This window comes from Hoplias malabaricus, chromosome 7, assembly GCF_029633855.1.
Source record: "Hoplias malabaricus isolate fHopMal1 chromosome 7, fHopMal1.hap1, whole genome shotgun sequence".
In the NCBI taxonomy this organism is placed as follows: domain Eukaryota; kingdom Metazoa; phylum Chordata; class Actinopteri; order Characiformes; family Erythrinidae; genus Hoplias; species Hoplias malabaricus.
The window spans coordinates 10,743,346-10,765,753 of record NC_089806.1 but is presented as its reverse complement, the minus strand read 5'-3'; the positions used below and the strand labels follow the sequence as shown (position 1 = coordinate 10,765,753).

General features: G+C 40.2%; 1 protein-coding gene across 1 annotated transcript; it reads left to right on the top strand.

The window, feature by feature from the left end:
• LOC136702017 (phospholipase B1, membrane-associated-like) lies at window positions 1-21,685 on the top strand. The gene is made up of 38 exons (XM_066676828.1): window positions 1-71; window positions 1,164-1,212; window positions 1,315-1,377; window positions 1,542-1,595; window positions 1,685-1,749; window positions 2,010-2,085; window positions 2,548-2,652; window positions 2,763-2,837; window positions 3,972-4,043; window positions 4,212-4,286; window positions 4,506-4,566; window positions 5,109-5,167; window positions 5,312-5,385; window positions 5,498-5,541; window positions 7,240-7,348; window positions 7,432-7,483; window positions 7,811-7,891; window positions 8,043-8,108; window positions 8,320-8,420; window positions 8,532-8,613; window positions 9,948-10,049; window positions 11,029-11,127; window positions 11,284-11,355; window positions 11,463-11,540; window positions 13,051-13,111; window positions 13,182-13,240; window positions 14,006-14,073; window positions 14,521-14,564; window positions 14,963-15,065; window positions 15,181-15,232; window positions 15,983-16,063; window positions 17,257-17,322; window positions 17,417-17,511; window positions 18,132-18,213; window positions 18,403-18,507; window positions 18,594-18,689; window positions 19,272-19,346; window positions 20,431-21,685. The coding sequence occupies exons 1-38, from the start codon at window positions 1-3 to the stop codon at window positions 20,680-20,682; spliced, it is 3,024 nt and encodes a 1,007-aa protein (XP_066532925.1). The 3' UTR covers window positions 20,683-21,685.
• Window positions 21,686-22,408: the final 723 nt, after the last annotated feature.

Genomic DNA, 22,408 nt, shown 5'->3' with positions numbered 1-22,408 from the left:
ATGTCCTTGCTCAGTCCTGAGCTGGTCAGTCTGTTTCCTAATGAAGTAAAATCTGATTCTGACCACTACAGGTGAGTAGAAGCTTAGTCTTAAGCTTAGTAAGAGACTCCTCTTTATAAGAACACCCCCCAGCCTCCAGCCCTCAGCCCTCAACGTCCACTCACTGGCCACTTTATTGTAAATGCCCTAAGCTTCTCTACTCAGATGAAGAGTTGCAGACTATTATTAATCAGTTGCTGCACCCACTTCTACATTCATTTCAGGTGTTTATAATATAGTGGCCAGCGAGTAAATGTCGAGGTGGTGGTGTTTCTAATAATGTAGCATGTGAGAGTATGTGTAATGCAGAGGTTTTTAATAACAATTCCAATAACTTTCACCAATAAACCAAGCCAATGGGTGACCAGGCGTCCTCTTTTACCCGGACATGTCCTCGTTTTTAGACTTAAAAAAATGTCCGGGTGGAATTTCACAAACGTCCGGGATTTTGTTTTTCTAGAGTTTACATAGAACTTCGAGAAGTTTCGTTCACAAACTAGTCCCGCCCTCCCCTACTCCGATTGGTTCGCTTGAGTGAGAAGGGGGCGTGGTTAAGTAGCATAAAATCTTCTGATTGGAGGGTCTGACTGTAGAGCTACCGTTATTGGTCGATAACCTTCTCTGTAAACATTTAATTGGTCAGTCTGCACGTCAGTAGTCCTTGTTTACGTCAGGCAAAGCTCCTGTACCTACCCTCATCTCGAGCAGCTATGCCGAAACGTAAATGTAAGTTCTCGGATGAATTAAAAAAGAAATTCCCATGTTTTATGTAGCAAATATATAGGTATATAAATAAATAAATAAAGGTGTTAAGGACTTAAAAGCACACATATGTCCAGCTAAGCATACAACGGCAACCCCCCCCCCCGGAAGTGTGTCCTCTTTTTCACCATCTCAGATCTGGTCATCCTACAATTGCCTAAATATTGAGTGTCTTTTTGTTGCTTAGCAACTGCAACTAGGCCCTGTAACTTTTCTTTGGTGAAGTGAAACATGCATAAGGTGAAACTTCAAAAACCCTCAGTTAGAGATGTTCTAGCTGACAGGATAATGGCTGTTTCGCTATTTAAGGAAAGGTCATTGGAGAAAACAACTGATTCCTCTCTCTCTCTGTGTTGCTGTAGTCTGAAGGCTGAGGCTGAAGAGGTAGTCTCTCTCCTGAAAACACAGAAGGTCAGTTTGTTTTCTCTGTTGCTCTGAAACACAGTGTTTACTGTCTGATGCAGTTTTATGATGAATGCCTTGTCTGTCTGTGTGTGTCTTTGTATTTTTCAGGGAGAATGGAAGCTGCTGTTTGTCTTTGTCCCACTGGATAGACAGTGTGTATGCAGTGAGCAGGTCAGATGGGAAACCACACACAATTTAAAGGAATTCTCCAGTTTTAGTTTTTACAACCCAATATCTGTCTGAATAAGCTGTTGTTTTAGGTTGAATACCATACACCATCATTTAAAAGTAAATATAACTCTCAGACATGTGTGTGTGTGTGTGTGTGTTATCAGGTGAGTGTTTTAGTGAAAGAAGTGGACTCAGCTCTTCAGGTGCTGCACTCTCAGGTGTGTATTTACACACAAAGCATACACACAAGCGCACACGCTTTAGAGGTTTCTCTGAGTGTAAATGACTGTGTTTGTATGTGTTACAGCTGGAGAAGGCTATTGTCAGTGTGCTACTACTATACTCTAACTCTGGACATCTCCATTCAAGCAGGTGATTGATAAAGTGAATACGGATTTACTGTAACCAGGGCAAGAGACATGCCTTTACCCTCGCCTGGCACCATAACAATACAGCAGAACTTTGTATCTGCAAAATGATAACTTTCAGTGGTGTCAATTGGTTAAAAATATAATCACTTTAATAACAAAGACATTCTGTGATTAATCGTGATTAATTACTTGGATTTAGTTTCTTGGAGAGTATCTATATATATGTGTGTGTGCGTGTGTGTGTGTGTGTATGTGCTACAGGTTGTGCCCTTGTCCACCAGTACAGTCCACTGCAGAGCTGCGGTTGAACACTGCAATTTATTCCCACGTGCTGCTGGTGAGATCCTATTTAAATAAAGATTCTGATGAGCCGTAATATTAAAACCAGGTAAAAGGAATATCAGTTATTATCAGGCTACATCTGGCACCTACTGAGGGGTGGAATATTTCCGTCAGCAAGTGAACATTCATTTCTTATATTTGATGCTGGAAGCAGAATAAATGAGCAGGTTTAAGGATGAGTCACTTTAAAATATAATAATGACTGATCAGTGTGTATTCAAATATATTAAATACAGGCAGGTGATGATAACTAGTTAATAGCAGATAAGCAGTAATAGTTATGTTATGTTCTGCTATTTTCTTCCTGGCACTTTTATTTTGTTCAGTTTATATTTGTTACCATTCCTAAATGTTTTTATTTTCCATATCTTATTTGTTCTTAGGGCATCTTGGTATGTACACTTAAGTTTCGTGGGTATTATAAATCATTATTAATGTGCTTACATTATGTCTGCAGGAGTCTTTAGAGCTGCATCTAGTGGAGAGACAGTGGTACAGCAAGAGCGACCACTTCACTGTCCAGCTTCAGAGAGTTCCCCTGTCAGACCTCATCCTCAGCACAGTAAGAACAATGAGGCATTCATTTTCAACTAATGTTTTCAAAGAACAAGACAATCCACATTATAATAAACCACGAGAACGTAGCTGTGAGATCCTGTGTGTGTTTTAAAGGATAGCAGTTCTTCAGGAGGTAAACTGGAAACGCATCAGACTTATAAACTCGTTCTGCAGCTGTGGGAAAATCTGGTAAGCAAACAATATCACACTGTTCACGTACAGCGTTCACGTGTTATAAACCTGTCTGCCAGGAACCTGGGCACACTTTTGCCTTTTACTGAGAATTGTGTAACTGAGATGAAGCTTTTATTACTCAAAAGTTTTTTAATGATGGCTTTGGATGATGATTAACACGGCTGTGGTGTTTGATACTTGTGGTATTTTGAACAATGCAGGCCACAGATGCTTCATTTAGAACAGAACAGTGTTCACCTGTGGAAAAGGTGTAAAATAAATTCATATGTTCTGTAGAGCAATCATTTTCAGAATTATTGAGTGGGCGGGGTCTGACCCTCGCTGCCGTTGTATGCTTAGTTGAACATATGTGTGCTTTTAGGTCCTTTACACATTTATTTACTACACAAAACATGGGCATTTCTTTTTTAATTCATCCGAGAACTTACATTTATGTTTCGGCATAGCTGCTCGAGATGAAGGTAGGCACATGAGCTTTGCCTGACGTAAACAAGGACTACTGACGTGCAGACTGACCAATTAAATGTTTACAGAGAAGGTTATCGACCAATAACGATAGCTCTACAGTCAGAACGTCCAATCAGAAGATTTTAGGCTACTTCACCACGCCCCCTTCTCACTCAAGCGAACTAATCGGAGTAGGGGAGGGCGGGACTAGTTTTTGAACGAAACTTCTCGAAGTTCTATGTGAGCTCTAGAAAAACAAAATCCCGGACGTTTGTGAAATTCCGCCCGGATATTTTTTTAAGTCTAAAAAAGAGAACCTGTCCGGGTAAAAGAGGACGTCTGGTCACACTATATAACTCACAATGAGAGAAAATGAGTGTGGGCTTTTTGAGTCAAACCCCTTTACAGTTGTGGTAAATGGAACCAATGACATCATAAATAAAACAACAAAAATGTACTCTCTAAAACTAATTTCATTTAATAGCGATCTTTGAAGAGCTTTTAGAGTTTGACGTCTGGTTCCATTCACCACCACAGTGAACAGGTTAGACTCTGTACGATTCTCAGCTTTATTCTTTGTTTAATACTACAGACACATAATGAAAATATGCCCAGTGAAAATAATGGCAGTGTTCCCATAGAAACAAATGAAATACAATATTTCTGTTTGTTAATTTCCAGCTCCAGCCAAGCAGCAAGCAGAAAGAATCAAATGTCAAAAATCAGATGTTGAAAATCCAATGCCCAAGTGAGGTAGGCCACTGTTCTAGAATTTATCTGCATACGTTATACAGTGTAAATCCGAATTTTCTCCAACACCAACAGATTGTATCATTTCTATCGAAAATGTAATGCACCGTGGTGCAGTTTTAGACATTTTGATACTGTGCTGATATCTGTTTCACTTTTTCTTCTGTGCAGGATCATCCCTTCCTCAGAACAGAGAAGAATTCCCTGTCTGAAAGAGGCCCAGCATCTAGAGCAGCTACTGATGCTGTAAATCACTTCACATTTCACTAAATTATACATCAAACCATGATTTAAAAAGCAATGCTGCCCTCCTTACTTCACCGACTGCGTCTGCGCAGAGTCAGACCTTATTTAAAAACAGTATTCCACTCTTCACAAACACTGCACCGAACACAACACATGGGTGGAATCTTCTAATCACTGCTGTTCACTGTTGTGTGTGTGTGTGTGTGTGTGTGTTTGTAGGTCATGGGAACTGATATGCACTGTAAAGACCTGAATCCCTCCAACACTCCACCAACATCAGGTACAGACACCTAACAGCTTCAGTTCTGCAGGATTTACAGTACTCGCTGAGTACATTTATTAAAGCATCATTATTCTGTAAGGCAGGTAAAAGCCTCTTATGATCTAACCTATGATCATGCAGCCTGGTTTACACTGCTGTACTGCTTCGGTGCAGGTTTACCAGGTCTCCCAGTATGATCATTCTGGCTGACTACCATAACAGTCTCTGAAATACAACATGTCACCACTGTCTGGAATCTTAAGGCAAAACAAATCTTTCTAGCTGGGTTTGGATGACCTGCAGTTACCGTACTATTAACTACTTACTCCCCACAAACTCTTTTTCTTTGTAGAGGAATGGAATGATGTTTTCTTTGTAGAAGAATGTAATGATGTTCATTATTTCATAGATTTTTATTTATTGTAATAAAAAAGGCTGCTGTCATTACTAATTTATTAGTAATGTGTCACTAATGTGTCACTTAAAGCCTGGGTTATGTCTGTATTTATGTCCAAATTCAGTTTAATCAAATCACTTTCAACTTTCTCTGGTTTCTGAAGTCCATGCTGTGAGACCTGCTGATATTCAAGTGATTGCAGCTCTTGGAGACTCTCTAACGGTCAGTTTAACAGATTCACGTACACAATCATGGTCATGTTTTACATCATATTTTGTCTGAAAAGAAATGCTGGATAAATGTGGCTTACACTGCTCACATGATTATCCTTCTACTACAGCTATGTGTGTGTGTGTGTGTGTACAGGCAGGGAATGGTGTTGGGTCGGTTCCGAGTAACCTTTTGGACGTCCTCACACAGTACAGGGGGCTGTCCTGGAGGTAAGTGACGATAATGAATATAAAAGTTTTCACTGCTTTATATGAGACCCTAAGGACACAGAATAACGTTCCTGTATCATTAATTCTATAATCACTTTTCTCTCCTTCACAGTGCTGGAGGAGACCAGAACATCTCTACAGTCACCACACTTCCCAGTGGGTCATCACCCACACTCAGTTTTTTGTAACTTCATGAATTCAAAGAAAATGGGCATTGTTCATAGTACACATAGTACATCTGAATCCAGTTTAATGGAGCAGTCAGTCATTTCCTCCACTGATCTTACAAAACAGCCATTATACTGACCCCTAGTGGAATGGAGGTCTCAGAAATCCTGTACGAAACCTATATTAAATATGGTGGTACAATGTGGGGAATGGCTCTATGGAGCTTAAACTGGATCATTCAGGGATTAAAACACAGCTTGGTTCATGGACTGCCTTTCATTGCAAACATGTAAAAACAAATGATCCAATAAATAATGAAATTGGTGTTGGGGCGGCACGGTGGCTCAGCAGGTAGCTCCAGGGACCTGAATGTTGTGGGTTGGATTTCCGCTCCGGGTGACTGTCTGTGAGGAGTGTGGTGTGTTCTCTCTGTGTCTGCGTGGGTTTCCTCCAGGTGACTGTCTGTGAGGAGTGTGGTGTGTTCTCCCTGTGTCTGCGTGGGTTTCCTCCAGGTGACTGTCTGTGAGGAGTGTGGTGTGTTCTCTCTGTGTCTGCGTGGGTTTCCTCCAGGTGACTGTCTGTGAGGAGTGTGGTGTGTTCTCCCTGTGTCTGCGTGGGTTTCCTCCGGGTGACTGTCTGTGAGGAGTGTGGTGTGTTCTCCCTGTGTCTGCGTGGGTTTCCTCCAGGTGACTGTCTGTGAGGAGTGTGGTGTGTTCTCCCTGTGTCTGCGTGGGTTTCCTCCAGGTGACTGTCTGTGAGGAGTGTGGTGTGTTCTCCCTGTGTCTGCGTGGGTTTCCTCCAGGTGACTGTCTGTGAGGAGTGTGGTGTGTTCTCCCTGTGTCTGCGTGGGTTTCCTCCGGGTGACTGTCTGTGAGGAGTGTGGTGTGTTCTCCCTGTGTCTGTGTGGGTTTCCTCCAGGTGCTCTGGCTTCCTCCCACAGTCCAAAAACACATGTTGGTAGATGGATTGGCAACTCAAAAGTGTCCGTAGGTGTGAGTGTGTGTGTGTGTTGCCCTGTGAAGGACTGGCGCCCCCTCCAGGGTGTATTCCCGTCTTGTGCCAATGATTCCAGGTAGGCTCTGGACCCACCGCGACCCTGAATTGGAAAGGGTTACAGATAATGAATGAATGAAATTGTCGTTAAAATGACTGACTGCTGTTTTAAATTGAATGACACACATTATATATATATATATATATATTATATATATATTATATTATATATTATATGTAGTAATTAGGGGCGGCACGGTGGCACAGCAGGTAGTGTCGCAGTCACACAGCTCCAGGGGCCTGGAGGTTGTGGGTTCGATTACCACTCTGTGAGGAGTTGGTGTGTTCTCCCCGTGTCCGCGTGGGTTTCCTCCGGGTGCTCCGGTTTCCTCCCACGGTCCAAAGGCAGATGTTGGTAGGTAGGTTGGTAGGTGGATTGGCGACTCAAAAGTGTCCGTAGGTGTGAGTGAATGTGTGTGTGTGTGTTGCCCTGTGGAGGACTGGCGCCCCCTCCAGGGTGTATTCCCACCATGCGCCCAATGATTCCAGGTAGGCTCTGGACCCACCGCGACCCTGAACTGGATAAGAGTTACAGATAATGAATGAATGAATGTAATAATTATATATAACAAAAACAATAAATAATGCATTTATTGTTTGTTTTCTCAATTTCTCTTCTGTGATGATATACAGATATCCTGCGTGAGTTTAACCCTTCACTGACCGGCTTCTCTGTGGGAAAAGGTAAACAGGGAACATCTCAGGCTTTCCTGAACCAGGCTGTAGCAGGAGCCAAAAGCACGTGAGTCTCAGTACTGACTCCAAAACTGTCTAAACACATCTTTACTTGGATTGAAATGTAAAGACGAACTGTTCCATTTATAGTGACATGCTGAAGCAAGCTCGGACCCTGGTGACTAGGATGAAGAACGATTCGGTATGGGACAAACTCACTCTGGGTCCCTTTAAAGGGAATTCCACCACTTTTGTTATTTGTTCACATTTCTGCATAATTAAGTGGTTGAGATATAAACAAATGGACAGAAAGTGGGTGAGTTTGGTGTGAAACACTCTGTACTAGAGAAACCTACAGAGTAAGAACTGATCACAGTGTCTTTAATGAAACCTGGTGTCTGTCTCTGAAATCTTCTTACAGAAATGTATAACCTCAAATGATTATGATTCCATGATTCCATGGGTAAATTATGAGTATTTTCATCATTTATTATCATTAATCTTTTTTTGTTGTTGTTGATATGTACAGCGCATAAATTTCCATTCAGACTGGAAGGTCATCACACTGTTCATTGGAGGAAATGACCTCTGTGACTCCTGTCAGAACTCTGTAAGTCATGTTTTAAATATTTATCATTTGAAGGATATGGTGTGGATTGTTTTGGAGGATATGTAATCAGTGTGTGTATATAATGCAGTAGTGATTAAGATTGTGTGTGTGTGTGAACTGTTGAATGAGTTTTAATACCTCTCTTTCATAGCTCTATTTCTCTGCTGAGAACTTTGTGAGGCGTGTTAGAGAGGCGCTGGACTACCTGCACGCTGAGGTCAGCAGATGATTTATAATTTCTAAAGCTTGCACCAAGCTTGCATTAGCAGCTTGTCCTCATAATTTTTAAGACAAAATGACATTAAACCTCACTCTCTCTGTCTCTCTCTCTCTCTCTCTCTGTATCTCTGTTTGTGTGTGTGTGTGTGTGTGGGTGTGTGTGTGGGTGTGTGTGTGTGTGTGTGTGTGTGTGTGTGTGTGTGTTTTAGGTACCCCGGGCTATAGTTAATCTAGTGGAGACTCTTCACATTGTCCCTCTGAGAGGAATGCACCAGGACTCCACTCTCAAGTGCCCCACCTGGCTGGTGCGGTAAGTCTGTGTATTTCTTACCTGTTAGTTATGTATCAGTAATTTAAATTAAAGACACATTATAATGGTTTAAAACACAAATAATGGTGTAATGCAATGTTTTTATCACAGAATCCTGTGTCCTTGTGCTATTTTACCAAAAGATGGATCTAAATCACTGCATGACCTGGATAATCTGAACAGAGCTTATCAGGTAAAAACAATAACAATACACACACACACACACACACCTAAAGCACTTTAGATATTCATTCATTGAATGTAACTCATTATCCAGTTCAGGGTTGTGGTGGGTCCAGAGTCTACCTGGAATCACTGGACGCAAGGCAGGAACACACCCTGGAGGGGGCGCCAGTCCTTCAGAGGGCAACACACACACACACACACTTACACACACTTCTGAGTCACCCACCCAGACACAGAGAGAATACACCACACTTCTCACAGACAGTCACCTGGAGGAAACCCACACAGACACAGGGAGAACACACCACACTCCTCACAGACAGTCACCCGGAGGAAACCCACGCAGACACAGAGAGAACACACCACACTTCTCACAGACAGTCACCTGGAGGAAACCCACGCAGACACAGGGAGAACACACCACACTCCTCACAGACAGTCACCTGGAGGAAACCCACACAGACACAGGGAGAACACACCACACTCCTCACAGACAGTCACCTGGAGGAAACCCACACAGACACAGGGAGAACACACCACACTCCTCACAGACAGTCACCCGGAGGAAACCCACGCAGACACAGAGAGAACACACCACACTTCTCACAGACAGTCACCTGGAGGAAACCCACGCAGACACAGGGAGAAAACACCACACTCCTCACAGACAGTCACCTGGAGGAAACCCACACAGACACAGGGAGAACACACCACACTCCTCACAGACAGTCACCCGGAGGAAACCCACGCAGACACAGAGAGAACACACCACACTCCTCACAGACAGTCACCTGGAGGAATCCCACGTGGACACAAAGAGAACACACCACACTCCTCACAGACAGTCACCTGGAGCAGGACTTGAACCCACAACCTCCAGGTCCCTGGAGCTGTGTGACTGAGACACTAACCTGCTGCACCATGTAGCTGTACCATGCACTGCATAGCAAAACATTTGTGGAGAGCTCCTTATTAAGTTTCTTCTGAAAAATTCGGTTTAATTAGAAGCGTATCCCCTGTTATTGAAGTCACAGCTTATACTTTTTCAGGGAAGATTTACATTAGACGCTGAAATATTGCAGTGAGTTTTGATGGTAACCATCAGATCATCAGTGAAGTCAGGAACTGATGACGGATGATTAGTTCAAATGCCGCTACAGCTCATCCAGTGGAGCATCCTGTTTCATTTCATGCTTTTCTATGAAGGTTATGCAAATGGTGTGTGCACAACTGAACATCTGATTTCACACAGAGGGTGATCCTTAAAGTAGCTGAACTCAGTAAAAGTGATGTCAACAAACCATTGAAACTTTAGTGTCTGTTACATCCTTTGTGTTTCAGAGAGGTCTTGCTGAGCTGGTGGAATCGGGCCGTTATGATACACACTCCAATTTCACTGTGGTGGTGCAGCCTTTATTGAGAGATATAATACTGCCATATACGGTTAGACACCCTGAACCCTGACTACATCGTAATCATTACAGAATCTTTTAAAACTGAGAAACTCGTACTGGATATATCATAGTCTTTTCTGAATAATTCATAGTGGATACTGAACTATTCATATAAGACATGGAATAATTCACAGTAGATCCTGGAATGTTCATAATTGATACAAACTATTTCATAAGCATTATTGAATAATTCATATGGGATACTAAATTATTAATATTACAGACTGGATAATTTCAAATAATTACAGAATAATTCATAGTGGATATGGATTACTTCATTGTGACTAACGGATGATGCACACTGCTGGATTATACCAAAGAGATACTGAATACATCATAATTATTACTGAATAATTTATAGTGAATGCTGAATAATTTCATAGCATTACTGAGTACTTCATAATGTTAATTAATTTGTAATTAATAGCAGCTACTCTATATTTTAGGGAAGGTACTCAGTAGGTCATATAAGGTCATACATAATGAACACTAATTACCAAGTACATATCACGTGACCAATGGATCATTTTTGTGCATAATATGTTTCTTAAATGGAAATGTGTGGGATTTCAGAATCAGGGTGATAAAGACATAGAGACAACATCAACTCTGCCCAGTGTGTGTAATCTGCTCTCTCTCTCTTTATCTCTCTCTCTCTCTCTCTCTCTCTCTCTCTCTCTCTTACTCTCTCACTCTCTTTCTCTCTCACTCTCTCTCTGTCTCTCTCTCTCTCTGTCACTCTCTCTCTGTCTCACTCTCTCTCTCTCTGTCTCAATCTCTCTCTCTCTGTCTCAATCTCTCTCTCTGTCTCACTCTCTCTCTCGGTCTCTCTCTCTCTGTCTCTCTCTGTCTCACTTACTCTCTCTCTCTCTGTCTCACTCATTTTCTCTCTCTCTCTCTCTCTCTGTCTCAATCTCTCTCTCTCTCTCTCTCTCTCTCTCTGTCTCAATCTCTCTCTCTCTCTGCAGGAAGATGGTCGTCCTGATCGCTTGTTTTTTTCTCCAGATTGCTTTCACCTCAGTCAGAGAGCACACACACTGATGGCCCGGGCACTCTGGAACAACATGGTCAGTTATTTCACACACGTTAATTTCATTTGAAATGTGTATTGCATTATTATGAGTTGAGTATATTCAACTCATAAACATCACAAAAGTTAGGATCAGTTAATCGTATTTAATTGGGACATGTCACGTCTCCCCTTCTCTTTTCTCTCTCTCCAGCTGGAGCCTCTAGGAAATAAAACCCACTCTCAAGACTTCTCTGCAGGACTCCTTCTAAAATGTCCATCAGAGGTAACACATTTGTCAACATCTGGTTCCCTCTCTGTGGCTAGACAAGAAGATGAATTAAAATGGACAGCATTTAAATTCTGTTTCATATTCATTTTCTCTATTTCTAGACCTCTCCCTTCATTCAGACATATGAGAACAGTAATTACACTTATAAAGGCCCGGGTCCAACCCCACCACCCATTTCAGTAAGTAAACAAGGGCTAGGTTAAAGATGTATATCTGACATTCACAATTTTAATCAAAAAACACTTTTTGATGTTTCCTCCACATGGAAGATGTGTTTCAGTATGTTTCCGTGCTCAAAACTGGTCTAATGTGTTTACAAAGCCCCTGTAAATGGGTCAAAAATCAGAGTGTCTCGGCCCGGTCTGCCAGGCCTTCTCTCTCTCTGCTCATGGCAGAAAAACAGCATTTTGGAGGGTAGACATAATCTTAGACATCAGAGAGACTCCCAAACTTTGAAAAGCATGTAGTGAGATGAGGATATTGCTCTATTCCTACTACATACGTGGGTAATATTGACTTATTTTGACTCTGTAACTTCGGGGGGCCAACTGCATGAACGACAAAACTAAACAACTGAAATTCCGAATACGTTTCTGTGGTCATTTAAACAGTGATTAAAAACATACAGATGTAAACAAACCAGCAAACAGCTTTTTCCCCACAAACATAGACTTTCTCTTTATTGATTACAAAATTTATTGAAACAAATATTTCCAGATGACAGTCTACAAAAACAGATTAGAGAGATGGGCTGCTTTTCCTTCAGAATCACTAGGAACCTTATTAGGAAACATGGCATCAAGTGAGAGTTTAATAAAACTCTGACGACCCTGACTAATGTAATAAAAGCTTTTGTATAAACATACAGGCCTCATTTGTCTGGTACTATACAGTCATTTACTTCATAACAAATCTTGGTTTAAATGTGTGGTAGACCAAGGATTACATGTCATATTAGTTATTTATGATTATTTTAATTACAGTAATGAGTAATAAATTAGACCATATAAGCTATTTTGAAAATAAACTCTCAAATGATAAATAAGATACTGTTATTGACAGCAGTAGTGTAATAATACTGGGTGTGTAGGAGTAAGGGAAGGAGGTAAGTGCAGGAGGTTTTATTACAATAACTTAAAAGGAAACTAGACAAAGGGACTCTAAACAAAAGGGCAAAACACAGAAGCTAAGGAACTAAACAAAAAGGCTAAATACAGAGGCTGAGGAGCTAAACACAAAAGACTAGGCTAAACTCAAAACAGAGCTAAACACTAAACAAGGCTCAATGCTAAACACTAAACACAGCTAAACAAGAAGGCTAAACACAAAGCAAGACTAAACCCAGAATTAAACACAGAACAAGGCTAAACACAGAACATCAAGCAAACATACATACAATGACCCACAAACAAGAACAACTGAAAAGGACTATATAAAGACAACACCAACAAGCAACACCTGGGTACTAATTAAGACACATGACACTAGAAACACAAGGGAAGGGTATCACATGACCAGGGAACAAGCAGGAAGCAGACACAAGACGGGGAAACAGTCACATGACAAGGGGAGCACAGAACAGAAACAATACAAAACAGAACAGAACACAAAACAGCACGTTACAAGTAGGAACTAATGAACTGTTATCACAAGTAGGAACTAATGAACTGTTATCAACTGTTTCACCAGGATTGGGGAAGTGACTTCTCCTGCACAGACACTGCACCATCCAACAGTGTCCCAACTTCAGGTGAGAAACAAGTAAATATTAGACTGTTTAACCCTCAGCACGGCACTGAATTCTTTATTTTTCTGTTCAGTTCACAGACTTCGGCCAGCAGACATCAATGTCATCGCAGCACTTGGGGATTCCATAACTGTACGATCAGTAATGAAACCATCACTGGCCACTTTATTAGAAACACCCCCTTCCAGTTCCACTCACTGGCCACTTTATTAGAAACACTGCCTTCTAGTTCCACTCACTGGCCACTTTATTAGAAACACCCCCTTCCAGTTCCACACACTGGCCACTTTATTAGAAACACCCCCTTCCAGTTCCACTCACTGGCCACTTTATTAGAAACACCCCCTTCCAGTTCCACTCACTGGCCACTTTATTAGAAACACCCTTTTCCAGTTCCACTCACTGGCCACTTTATTAGAAACACCCCCTTCCAGTTCCACTCACTGGCCACTTTATTAGAAACACCCCCTTCCAGTTCCAATCACTGGCCACTTTATTAGAAACACCCCCTTCCAGTCCCACTCACTGGCCACTTTATTAGAAACACCCCCTTCCAGTTCCACTCACTGGCCACTTTATTAGAAACACCCCCTTCCAGTCCCACTCACTGGCCACTTTATTAGAAACACCCCCTTCCAGTTCCACTCACTGGCCACTTTATTAGAAACACCCCCTTCCAGTTCCACTCACTGGCCACTTTATTAGAAACACCCCCCTCCAGTTCCACTCACTGGTCACTTTATTAGAAAAATCTAATTAATAAGAACTGATTCTTTCTAATTTACTCTTAATCTGAATGTGTTAATATTTAAATGTGTTTATACTGTATAAATGTAGAGGACAGAAGATAGAAACAAGCTATTTAACTGAAATTTTTACTCCATGTATTTTTTTCAGACTGGGCTTGGAGCAAAATCACAAAATTACTTCCAGCTCAACACAGAATACAAGGGAGTCTCCTGGAGGTAAAACTCGCACAGCAACTTCTGTCTAGGAGATGCTCTGAGTAAAAAATCATGACCAGTTCACTCTGTAAACAGATAATGTTATTCCCTTCACCTGTCAGTTGTTTTAATCTTGTGATGATCAGTGTATATTTTACAGAAATTATAAATGTATTCAGTCATTATCTTTATTACAGTTTCCATTCCTTCAGCAGGTTCACTATAGTCTAAATAAATAAATAAATAAATACATGGAATAATTTATAAATAGTCCAAATAATTATTATTTTTTTTAATTCATGACCAAATCTCACACATAATAAAATTACCATAAATATACATATAAATTATATTTGTTTATACATATTTATAAATACAATTTATTAAAAGAAAAAGGGAGCACAAGCACTTGTTTGTTAGTTTGTTTATAATAAATATTTTAAATGTAAATTATTTGTGTGATTTCAGTATCGGGGGTGATAAAAACTTAGAGACAACCACAACACTGCCCAGTGAGTTTAACATTCTCTCTCTCTGTCTCTCTCTCTTTTTTCTCTTTGTTTCTGTCTCTCTCTCTCTCTCTCTTTCTCTCTCTCTCTCTCTCTCTCTCTCTCTCTCTCTCTCTCACACACACACACACACTCTAGATCTACTCATAGAAATGTATGAGGCTGACATTCATTGCAGAGTTATCTAAGTATTAATTTGTTTTTCGTTTGTGATCTAAACTTCACCTTAGCAGGATTTCTCAGTCAGATAGCAAATGTCCAAAATGAGGATTACCAAATAGGAATGTCCCCCCCCAGTGCTTTTCCTCTTAAAGGGGCTATATGAGTTATCTGGCTAAACAGAGAAGTCCTTCTTATTGAAATAACCCATGATCAGACAGATCTGTTTTTTATTATTTCAGACATCTTGAGGAAGTTTAACCCATCTCTTCAGGGCTTCTCTACGGGTCAGGGCTTATTTGCGAAGAAAGGATTTAATATGGCCGTTTCCGGTGCCAAAACCTTGTAAGTGCACTTGCAGTTGTCTGGTGGCTCTGCTGCAGAAAGTGTCTGTTATTACCAACCAGTCCAAATAATATATTCAGAAAATACTCACCCCCTCTTTTATCTCCATCATCAGTGACCTCCCTGATCAGGTCAGATCTCTTATCAAGGCACTGAAGTCCAGTCAGGTAAGAAGGCTCTCTGTCTAGTTTTCTTTTTAGATTTAATCTCTCATTCCAAACTCAGGAAGAACTCAACATTTTGGGTTTTTTCTGTGTGCGCTATACATTTGCTGAACATTGACCAAACAATAAATGAAAGAAATTAGCATTATTGGCCGTAAATCTGAAATAATTATTGAAATATTCTTAATTATTTTAATTAAATATCTCTGGAAAATATGATTTATTTATTTAACTGACATAAAACTACATATAACTATTATGGCTCATTCCAGCAAGAATCAGTTTGGTGAAATATAGTTCAATGGGAAATCTAAAAAAAGATTTTTACTCAGAAGACTAGGATGAAATTCTTTGATTGCCACACTATTTTAATAAGAGTCATTGGGCAATACTCAGTAAATTCCCATCACTGTAATAGTAAGTGACCATGGATATGTAGGTAATATAAATATAAATGTATTGTGTTAAGGACATGACGTTACTATATAATACATTGTAATATTTTGTACACATTCTCTATGTAAAAACTGTTATGTTTTCATCAAGTAACCGTTCTCAATATTTGATCATTACTTCTGTAGAAGCATTGTGTAAATTTGACTGCTGGATCATTAACATCATCATTTCAAACTTAATATTTCAGAAAAATATTAAAATCTTTTTTTTAAATATATGTATTATTGAAACAGTGATTCCAATATTTTGTGTCTAATTAATCATAAACTGAAAGTTAATGATGCAGTTTTCCTGCAGAATGTGAATTTTGAAATGGACTGGAAGCTGATTACTGTATTTATTGGAGGAAGTGACCTTTGCCACTACTGTATGGACCAGGTATTTTCTGACCAGTATCAAACTACTGTATTTTACTGAATTTGCACTAATCTGTCTAAAATGGAGGCCTGTAGAATGTGCTGATTAATAAAATTTGATGTAATTCTTTATATTGTTAGACTCTTTCTTGTTAAAGAAGCAATGATTCATTTTACCTCCAATACATAGAAACATTTATTGTCTGTAACCACTTATCCACACACTCACACCTATGAACACTTTTGTGTCGCCAATTCACCTACCAACGTGTGTTTTTGGACTGTGGGAGGAAACCCACACAGACACAGGGAGAACACACCAAACTCCTCACAGACAGTCACCTGGACCGGGACTTGAACCCAAAACCTCCAGGTCCCTGGAGCTATGTGACTGCGACACTACCTGCTGCACTACTGTGCCCAACATAGAAACAATTTATTAAAATAGGTGTAGTATAGTGGGATGGCACGGTGGCACTGCAGGTGGTGTCGCAGTCACACAGCTCCAGAGACTTGGAGGTTGTGGGTTCGATTCCCGCTCTGGGTGACTGTTCCCGCTCTGTGAGGAGTGTGGTGTGTTCTCCCTGTGTCTGCGTGGGTTTCCTACGTGTGACTGTCTGTGAGGAGTGTGGTGTGTTCTCCCTGTGTCTGTGTGGGTTTCCTCTGGGTGACTGTCTGTGAGGAGTGTGGTGTGTTCTCCCTGTGTCCGCGTGGGTTTCCTCCGGGTGTCTGTCTGTGAGGAGTGTGGTGTGTTCTCTCTGTGTCTGTGTGGGTTTCCTCCGGGTGACTGTCTGTGAGGAGTGTGGTGTGTTCTCCCTGTGTCCGCGTGGGTTTCCTCCGGGTGTCTGTCTGTGAGGAGTGTGGTGTGTTCTCCCTGTGTCCGCGTGGGTTTCCTCCAGGTGCTCCGGTTTCCTCCCACAGTCCAAAAACACACATTGGTAGGTGGATTGGCAACTCAAAAGTGTCCGTAGTTGTGAATGTGTGAGTGTGTATGTGTCACCCTGTGTGGCGCCCAATGATTCCAGGTAGGCTCTGGACCCACCACGACCCTGAACTGGATAATCGATTACAGATAATGGATGTATGGTTTAGTATAGAGTCTCTGAACATCCAGGCCAATAGGTGTCAGTATAAATGATAGTTTCATATTGTGAAGTATAGCCACTGGAGAAAATGATTGATTATTCTTCTGTTCTTTTTTTTTCATATGTGTAGAACAATCTCTCACCTCAAAACTACAGTCAGCACCTGATGGAGAGTCTGGATCTGCTCTTTAAAGAGGTCAGTGTGACATAATCTGTGTCCAGGAGAGTTTATTATTGGAATCTTTTAATTTGAGATGCTTTATATGCATCTGTTTCTGTGTTGAATTCAGGTTCCTCGAGTACTGTTGAACATTGTAGCAGTTCCACAGATGGAAGGTTTAAGGAGGATACAGAAGACGTCTTTACCCTGCATGTTTATCCCTAGGTTTCTGCTTCCTCATCAAAAAAAATCTAGAACATATTCAGATAAAGATTTTCCTCTGGGGTCTAAGGACACTTTCTCAACTTTTACAAATCTTTTTAAATTCATATTTACATGAATTCCATTGCTGAATGTTTCATATCAAACTATTCAGACTCTTAACAGTTTGTTATGAAACGTGCAGAGCGATGAAATGCATGTTAATGTGATTTTTAGAAGATTTGCAAAAATTCAAAAACACTGTAACAAACTGATCTAATAACAGTGATAGACTAAGATCCTGTAAAATGCAGGATTTGTTTTGTTTCATTGGGAGAACGTGATTTAATATCATGGAGATATCAGATAAATTAGGTACTCAAAAGTAACTCTAAATACTGGACTGGTGTTGCATATTTTTATTTGAATTTACTCTAATGTGAGTGTCATTTTCTGGAAGAAATAAAGGAACAAGACCCTGCTGAATACCCTATAAACCTAATTACATGTAACAAACATATAATAACTCTATGACTAAGGTTTAAGAGTCTGTAACATGCTCAGTGGAGTAGATCTGGTGAAGTTCAGCCTAGGTCAAAACTGCCTTCTCACCACCCCAACCCTTATTTTTGTTTTTTCCTCAGTGAGAAGTGTCCGTGTCTCATGCTACCAGATGATGACTCTGCAGAACTTACACAGCTAAAACTCATTAATCTGCACTATCAGGTAATTACACTCCGCCCAGCAGCTTCACATCTGTCTGAATACAGTGAGGAAATTAATGATTCAGGTGCCTGCGTTATTTCACATTAACAGTAGTTTGACAAATATTACATAATATATTTAATTATTTAATTCTCTCTCTCTCTCTGTCTGTCTGTCTCAACCCCCCACCCCCCACCTTTATCTCTGTAGAGTGTAACAGAGCAGCTGATATCTGGTGGTCGATACGATGGCCGTGAAGATTTTGCTGTTGTCCTTCAGCCTTATCTTCAGAACACACTCATTCCTATATCTACAGTGAGTTTAGTCTGAACTCAGGAGTGAGAGATATTGTGCTCAAAGGTTATTAATGCTAACAGCAACACATCTGATATGTTTCCTAGGATGGAAATCCGGACCTGAGTTATTTTACAGTTGACTGCTTCCATTTAAGTGAACGGGCTCACGCTGAGTTGGCCATTGCCCTGTGGAACAACATGGTAGGTGTAAAGACTTCAGATGACTTTGGCCTGGATCTTATCTTAGATCTTAGGCCAAGGATTTTTAGATCTTTCTATGAAATGTTTATAAATTACCTTTTTTATTACCATTTGAATTGCTAAATTCAAGGGTTTTTTAAGGGTTCATTTATGAACACACAGCTTGTATCATTTCCATGGGAAAGGAATAACCATCAGAATGGAACACTCTGTGGCGGTTGTAGATGAACGTCCCATGTGCCATGTGTCAGCTAGAGGGGTGTAAATCCCCCAACACTGAGCTGTGGAGCAATTAAATGGAGTGCCATCCAATAGTTTTGGATTGAGTTGGATTGGTATTTGTTATCCAGAATCCTCCAAAATCAGGACATGCCCTCACTACCGCTCTAGGGACTGAAACACAACAAATCTTCATAGGATTTCTAACTTCATTTAAAGTCCCCCCTGCAACTGTAATCAGGCAGCATTGTCATCATGTTGCATCACGTTTTTCTCAAAGTACTAGTAATGAAATCATCATTAATCAAAAATCATATGGGGCGAAGCTGTGGTGTAAACACACTGTTATTCCTGTTTCTTCAGCTGGAGCCTGTAGGGAGGAAGCAAGTATTCAATAATTTTACGCACGACCGCACAAAAATCCAGTGCCCTTCAGAGGTGAGTGTGACCCAGCCTTAAAATCCCTCCTGTGGTTCCAGGAGAGAGGAGACAATAAAAATGATGTGCAGTAGCAAGATATTTGTAGCACATTTTACTCCACAATAAAATATTTAAAATGAGATCAGATTTGCAGTGATTCATGTTACTACTGATGTTTTAATGATGTGACAGTGTTTAAACAACAAAAATGTTGGATCCTCTTTAGTGAACAATCTACATAATCATATCTGAACCATATTACCAAATTTTTAACATTTTTAATAAAATGATTTGCTGTAGTATGTAAACATTGTCAATGTTCCAAAGCACACTGTCCACATCACAGTCCCTACTGTCCATATATGGAAAAGAAACAAAAAAAAAAAACATTTAATTAACTTGTTTTGTTTGTTGTCATTGGGCGGCACGGTGGCGCAGCAGGTAGTGTCACAGTCACACAGCTCCAGGGGCCTGGAGGTTGTGGGTTCCTGTGAGTTGGTGTGTTCTCCCCGTGTCCGCGTGGGTTTCCTCCCACAGTCCAAAAACACACGTTTGTAGGTGGATTGGCGACTCAAAAGTGTCCTTAGGTGTGAGTGTGTGAGTGAATGTGTGTGTGTTGCCCTGTGAAGGACTGGCGCCCCCTCCAGGGTGTATTCCCGCCTTGCGCCCAATGATTCCAGGTAGGCTCTGGATAAGCGGTTACAGATAATGAATGAATGAACGAATGAATGTTTGTTGTCATGAGATCTACTGAGTTCACATATATCCCCTGATTCAGCCTACATCCATTTACATTGACGTTATAAGAAGTACTTCACTAAAGACAGACACAATACTGGACAGACTGTACTACTTACAAAATGTAGAATAAATAAAGAAAATGACAAAATAGAGCATATATTTATTCCGATTATAATAGGTAAAGTGGCTGTAAGGTGATGTAACCAAATTAGCAGCTAGTGTTCTTCTCCAAGTGTGTTGAGGGTCATTGATGTGTCAGTTTGAAAAGTCATAGTGTAATAGAAGAAGAAGCTGGTGAATGGACTTGGCAATGAGTAAAAATTAATAAATTAATATAAATTTCCATGTTTTCTTTTTTCAGGCCCAGCCCTACATTTACACCAAAACAAACAGTGTTCCTGACTTAACTTCTACTCCAGCTCCCACTACCTCCCCTATGCCTGTGGCATCTGAGGTCACTGTGCCTGTCTGGGTGCCTGCCGTGTTTGGGGTCATTGGTTTGGTGCTTGGCTGGGGCATCACATGGCTTTTCCTCTGCAGAAAGATTAAAAAGATGGAAACGGCAAAGAAGCATAAAGAGAAAGAAACAGAGCTGAAGGCAACCAGCATTTAGTTTGAATTAACTTACTGAGGAAAAGTTCATATCAGTATAGACAACATCTGTCACAAAGTCCTGAATCAAATGACTGTCATGGGGAGCTTATTGTAATAAGCACACACACACACACACACACACACACACAGATGCCTTCCCATTTTCATTCCATTCATTTTGTAGAGACCTAAACATAAACATAACTATTATTAGCTTAACCCTAACCTTAACATTTACCATTATCCTAACCTTATGCTAAATGTAAAGCATTTTTCAACTTAAAATTTAATGAATTACTTAAATCATTATTTAAAATATAATGGAATTGGATACCTCTTGGCCTCAAAAGTCAATGTGTTAGTAAACTCTCATGCCATTTTTAGAACAATTTTGTGATTATCCTGAATATAAATCTCAAATTAAGAGACGTGATGCCTAACTTATGATGATTGTTGCATAAAGTAATTTGTAACAACACTGTCATTTTTTGTTGTTTACACATTAACTATTCAGTACATATCTAAGTGAAACAAACACATTTATGGAAATACTGCTGTCATTCTTACTGTTTATTAATCAGAGAGTTCTGAAGATAATCCTTGAACTGTCCTTGGTCTCAGAAGATTCAAAGGCAAACTTTACAGCCTTAATATGTAACTTATGACATACTGTGTATATTGTAATTGCCACAAGTACTGTACTTTTATTTCTTTATATTGTATTATAAAATTCATACAAAAGTCAGTCTCAGGGAGACGATTAGATATTTTTTTATAGTTCATGATTCACTTTTTCTTTCTATATTTTTCTACATTTGTGGTCTCTACATACTTGGTTAACCCTGATTTTCAGTTGTCAGGACGACCAGAGAGCAGGTCCAGACCATTAAAAACATTGGGCTAACCAAGTAAACAGTATGCAACCAATGACCACGGGTACATTCTAGTTACTGGAAGCCTGGTAGGGTTTCCAAAACCCATACAAATATCTACCAGGAGAGACATGTGTTTCCCATGTTGTACTGTGCCAGATTTAGTTCCAGCGATGTGCATTGTATACATTAAACACTGCTTTCTAAAACCACACCATCTCTTTATCCACTCTATTGTGACAGGTTGCTTTTCACTGCTCCTACAGAAACTGACATAGGAAGTTAATGCAGAGAGCAACATTTGGGCACAATGATAAAAAAGAAACTACCCTTAAGTACAGATCGTAAAAGATACAGATCACTGGCGAACACCATTTCAATACTCACTCATGTTTAGGAACTACCCCACAAGTGAGGCCTATACAGTGCTCCACATCAAAGACCCAGTGTGTTCATATTTATTTCATGTTTTCTCTGAATCTCATGGCAAGTGAACCCCACAGTGTGAGGAAGATTGTTTGGTCCACTGGCATGAATGTATGCTTTGAGTACAGGGGTTTCTCTCAGCACCGCTGCAGACTCATGCGTCCTGACATGATCCTGGACTGTTTTAATCATTTTAGGAAAAATAAATACTTTTTAAAAATTACAAGACAAAAATAAAAATAATAAAGAATGGAGAAAAGAATAAGGACCAATAGAAAAGTAGTGCATTTTTAATAACAGTGACACAACTCTTTATCCATTTCTTCTGGGTTCTTTGTTTTTATTATCTCTCCATCCAAAAACACAAGTTGTTGGATTGTGGGAGGTTTGTGAAAGTGTCACCAGTGTCAGGGTGTGTTTTCATCCCATGATTCAGGGTAGTCACCA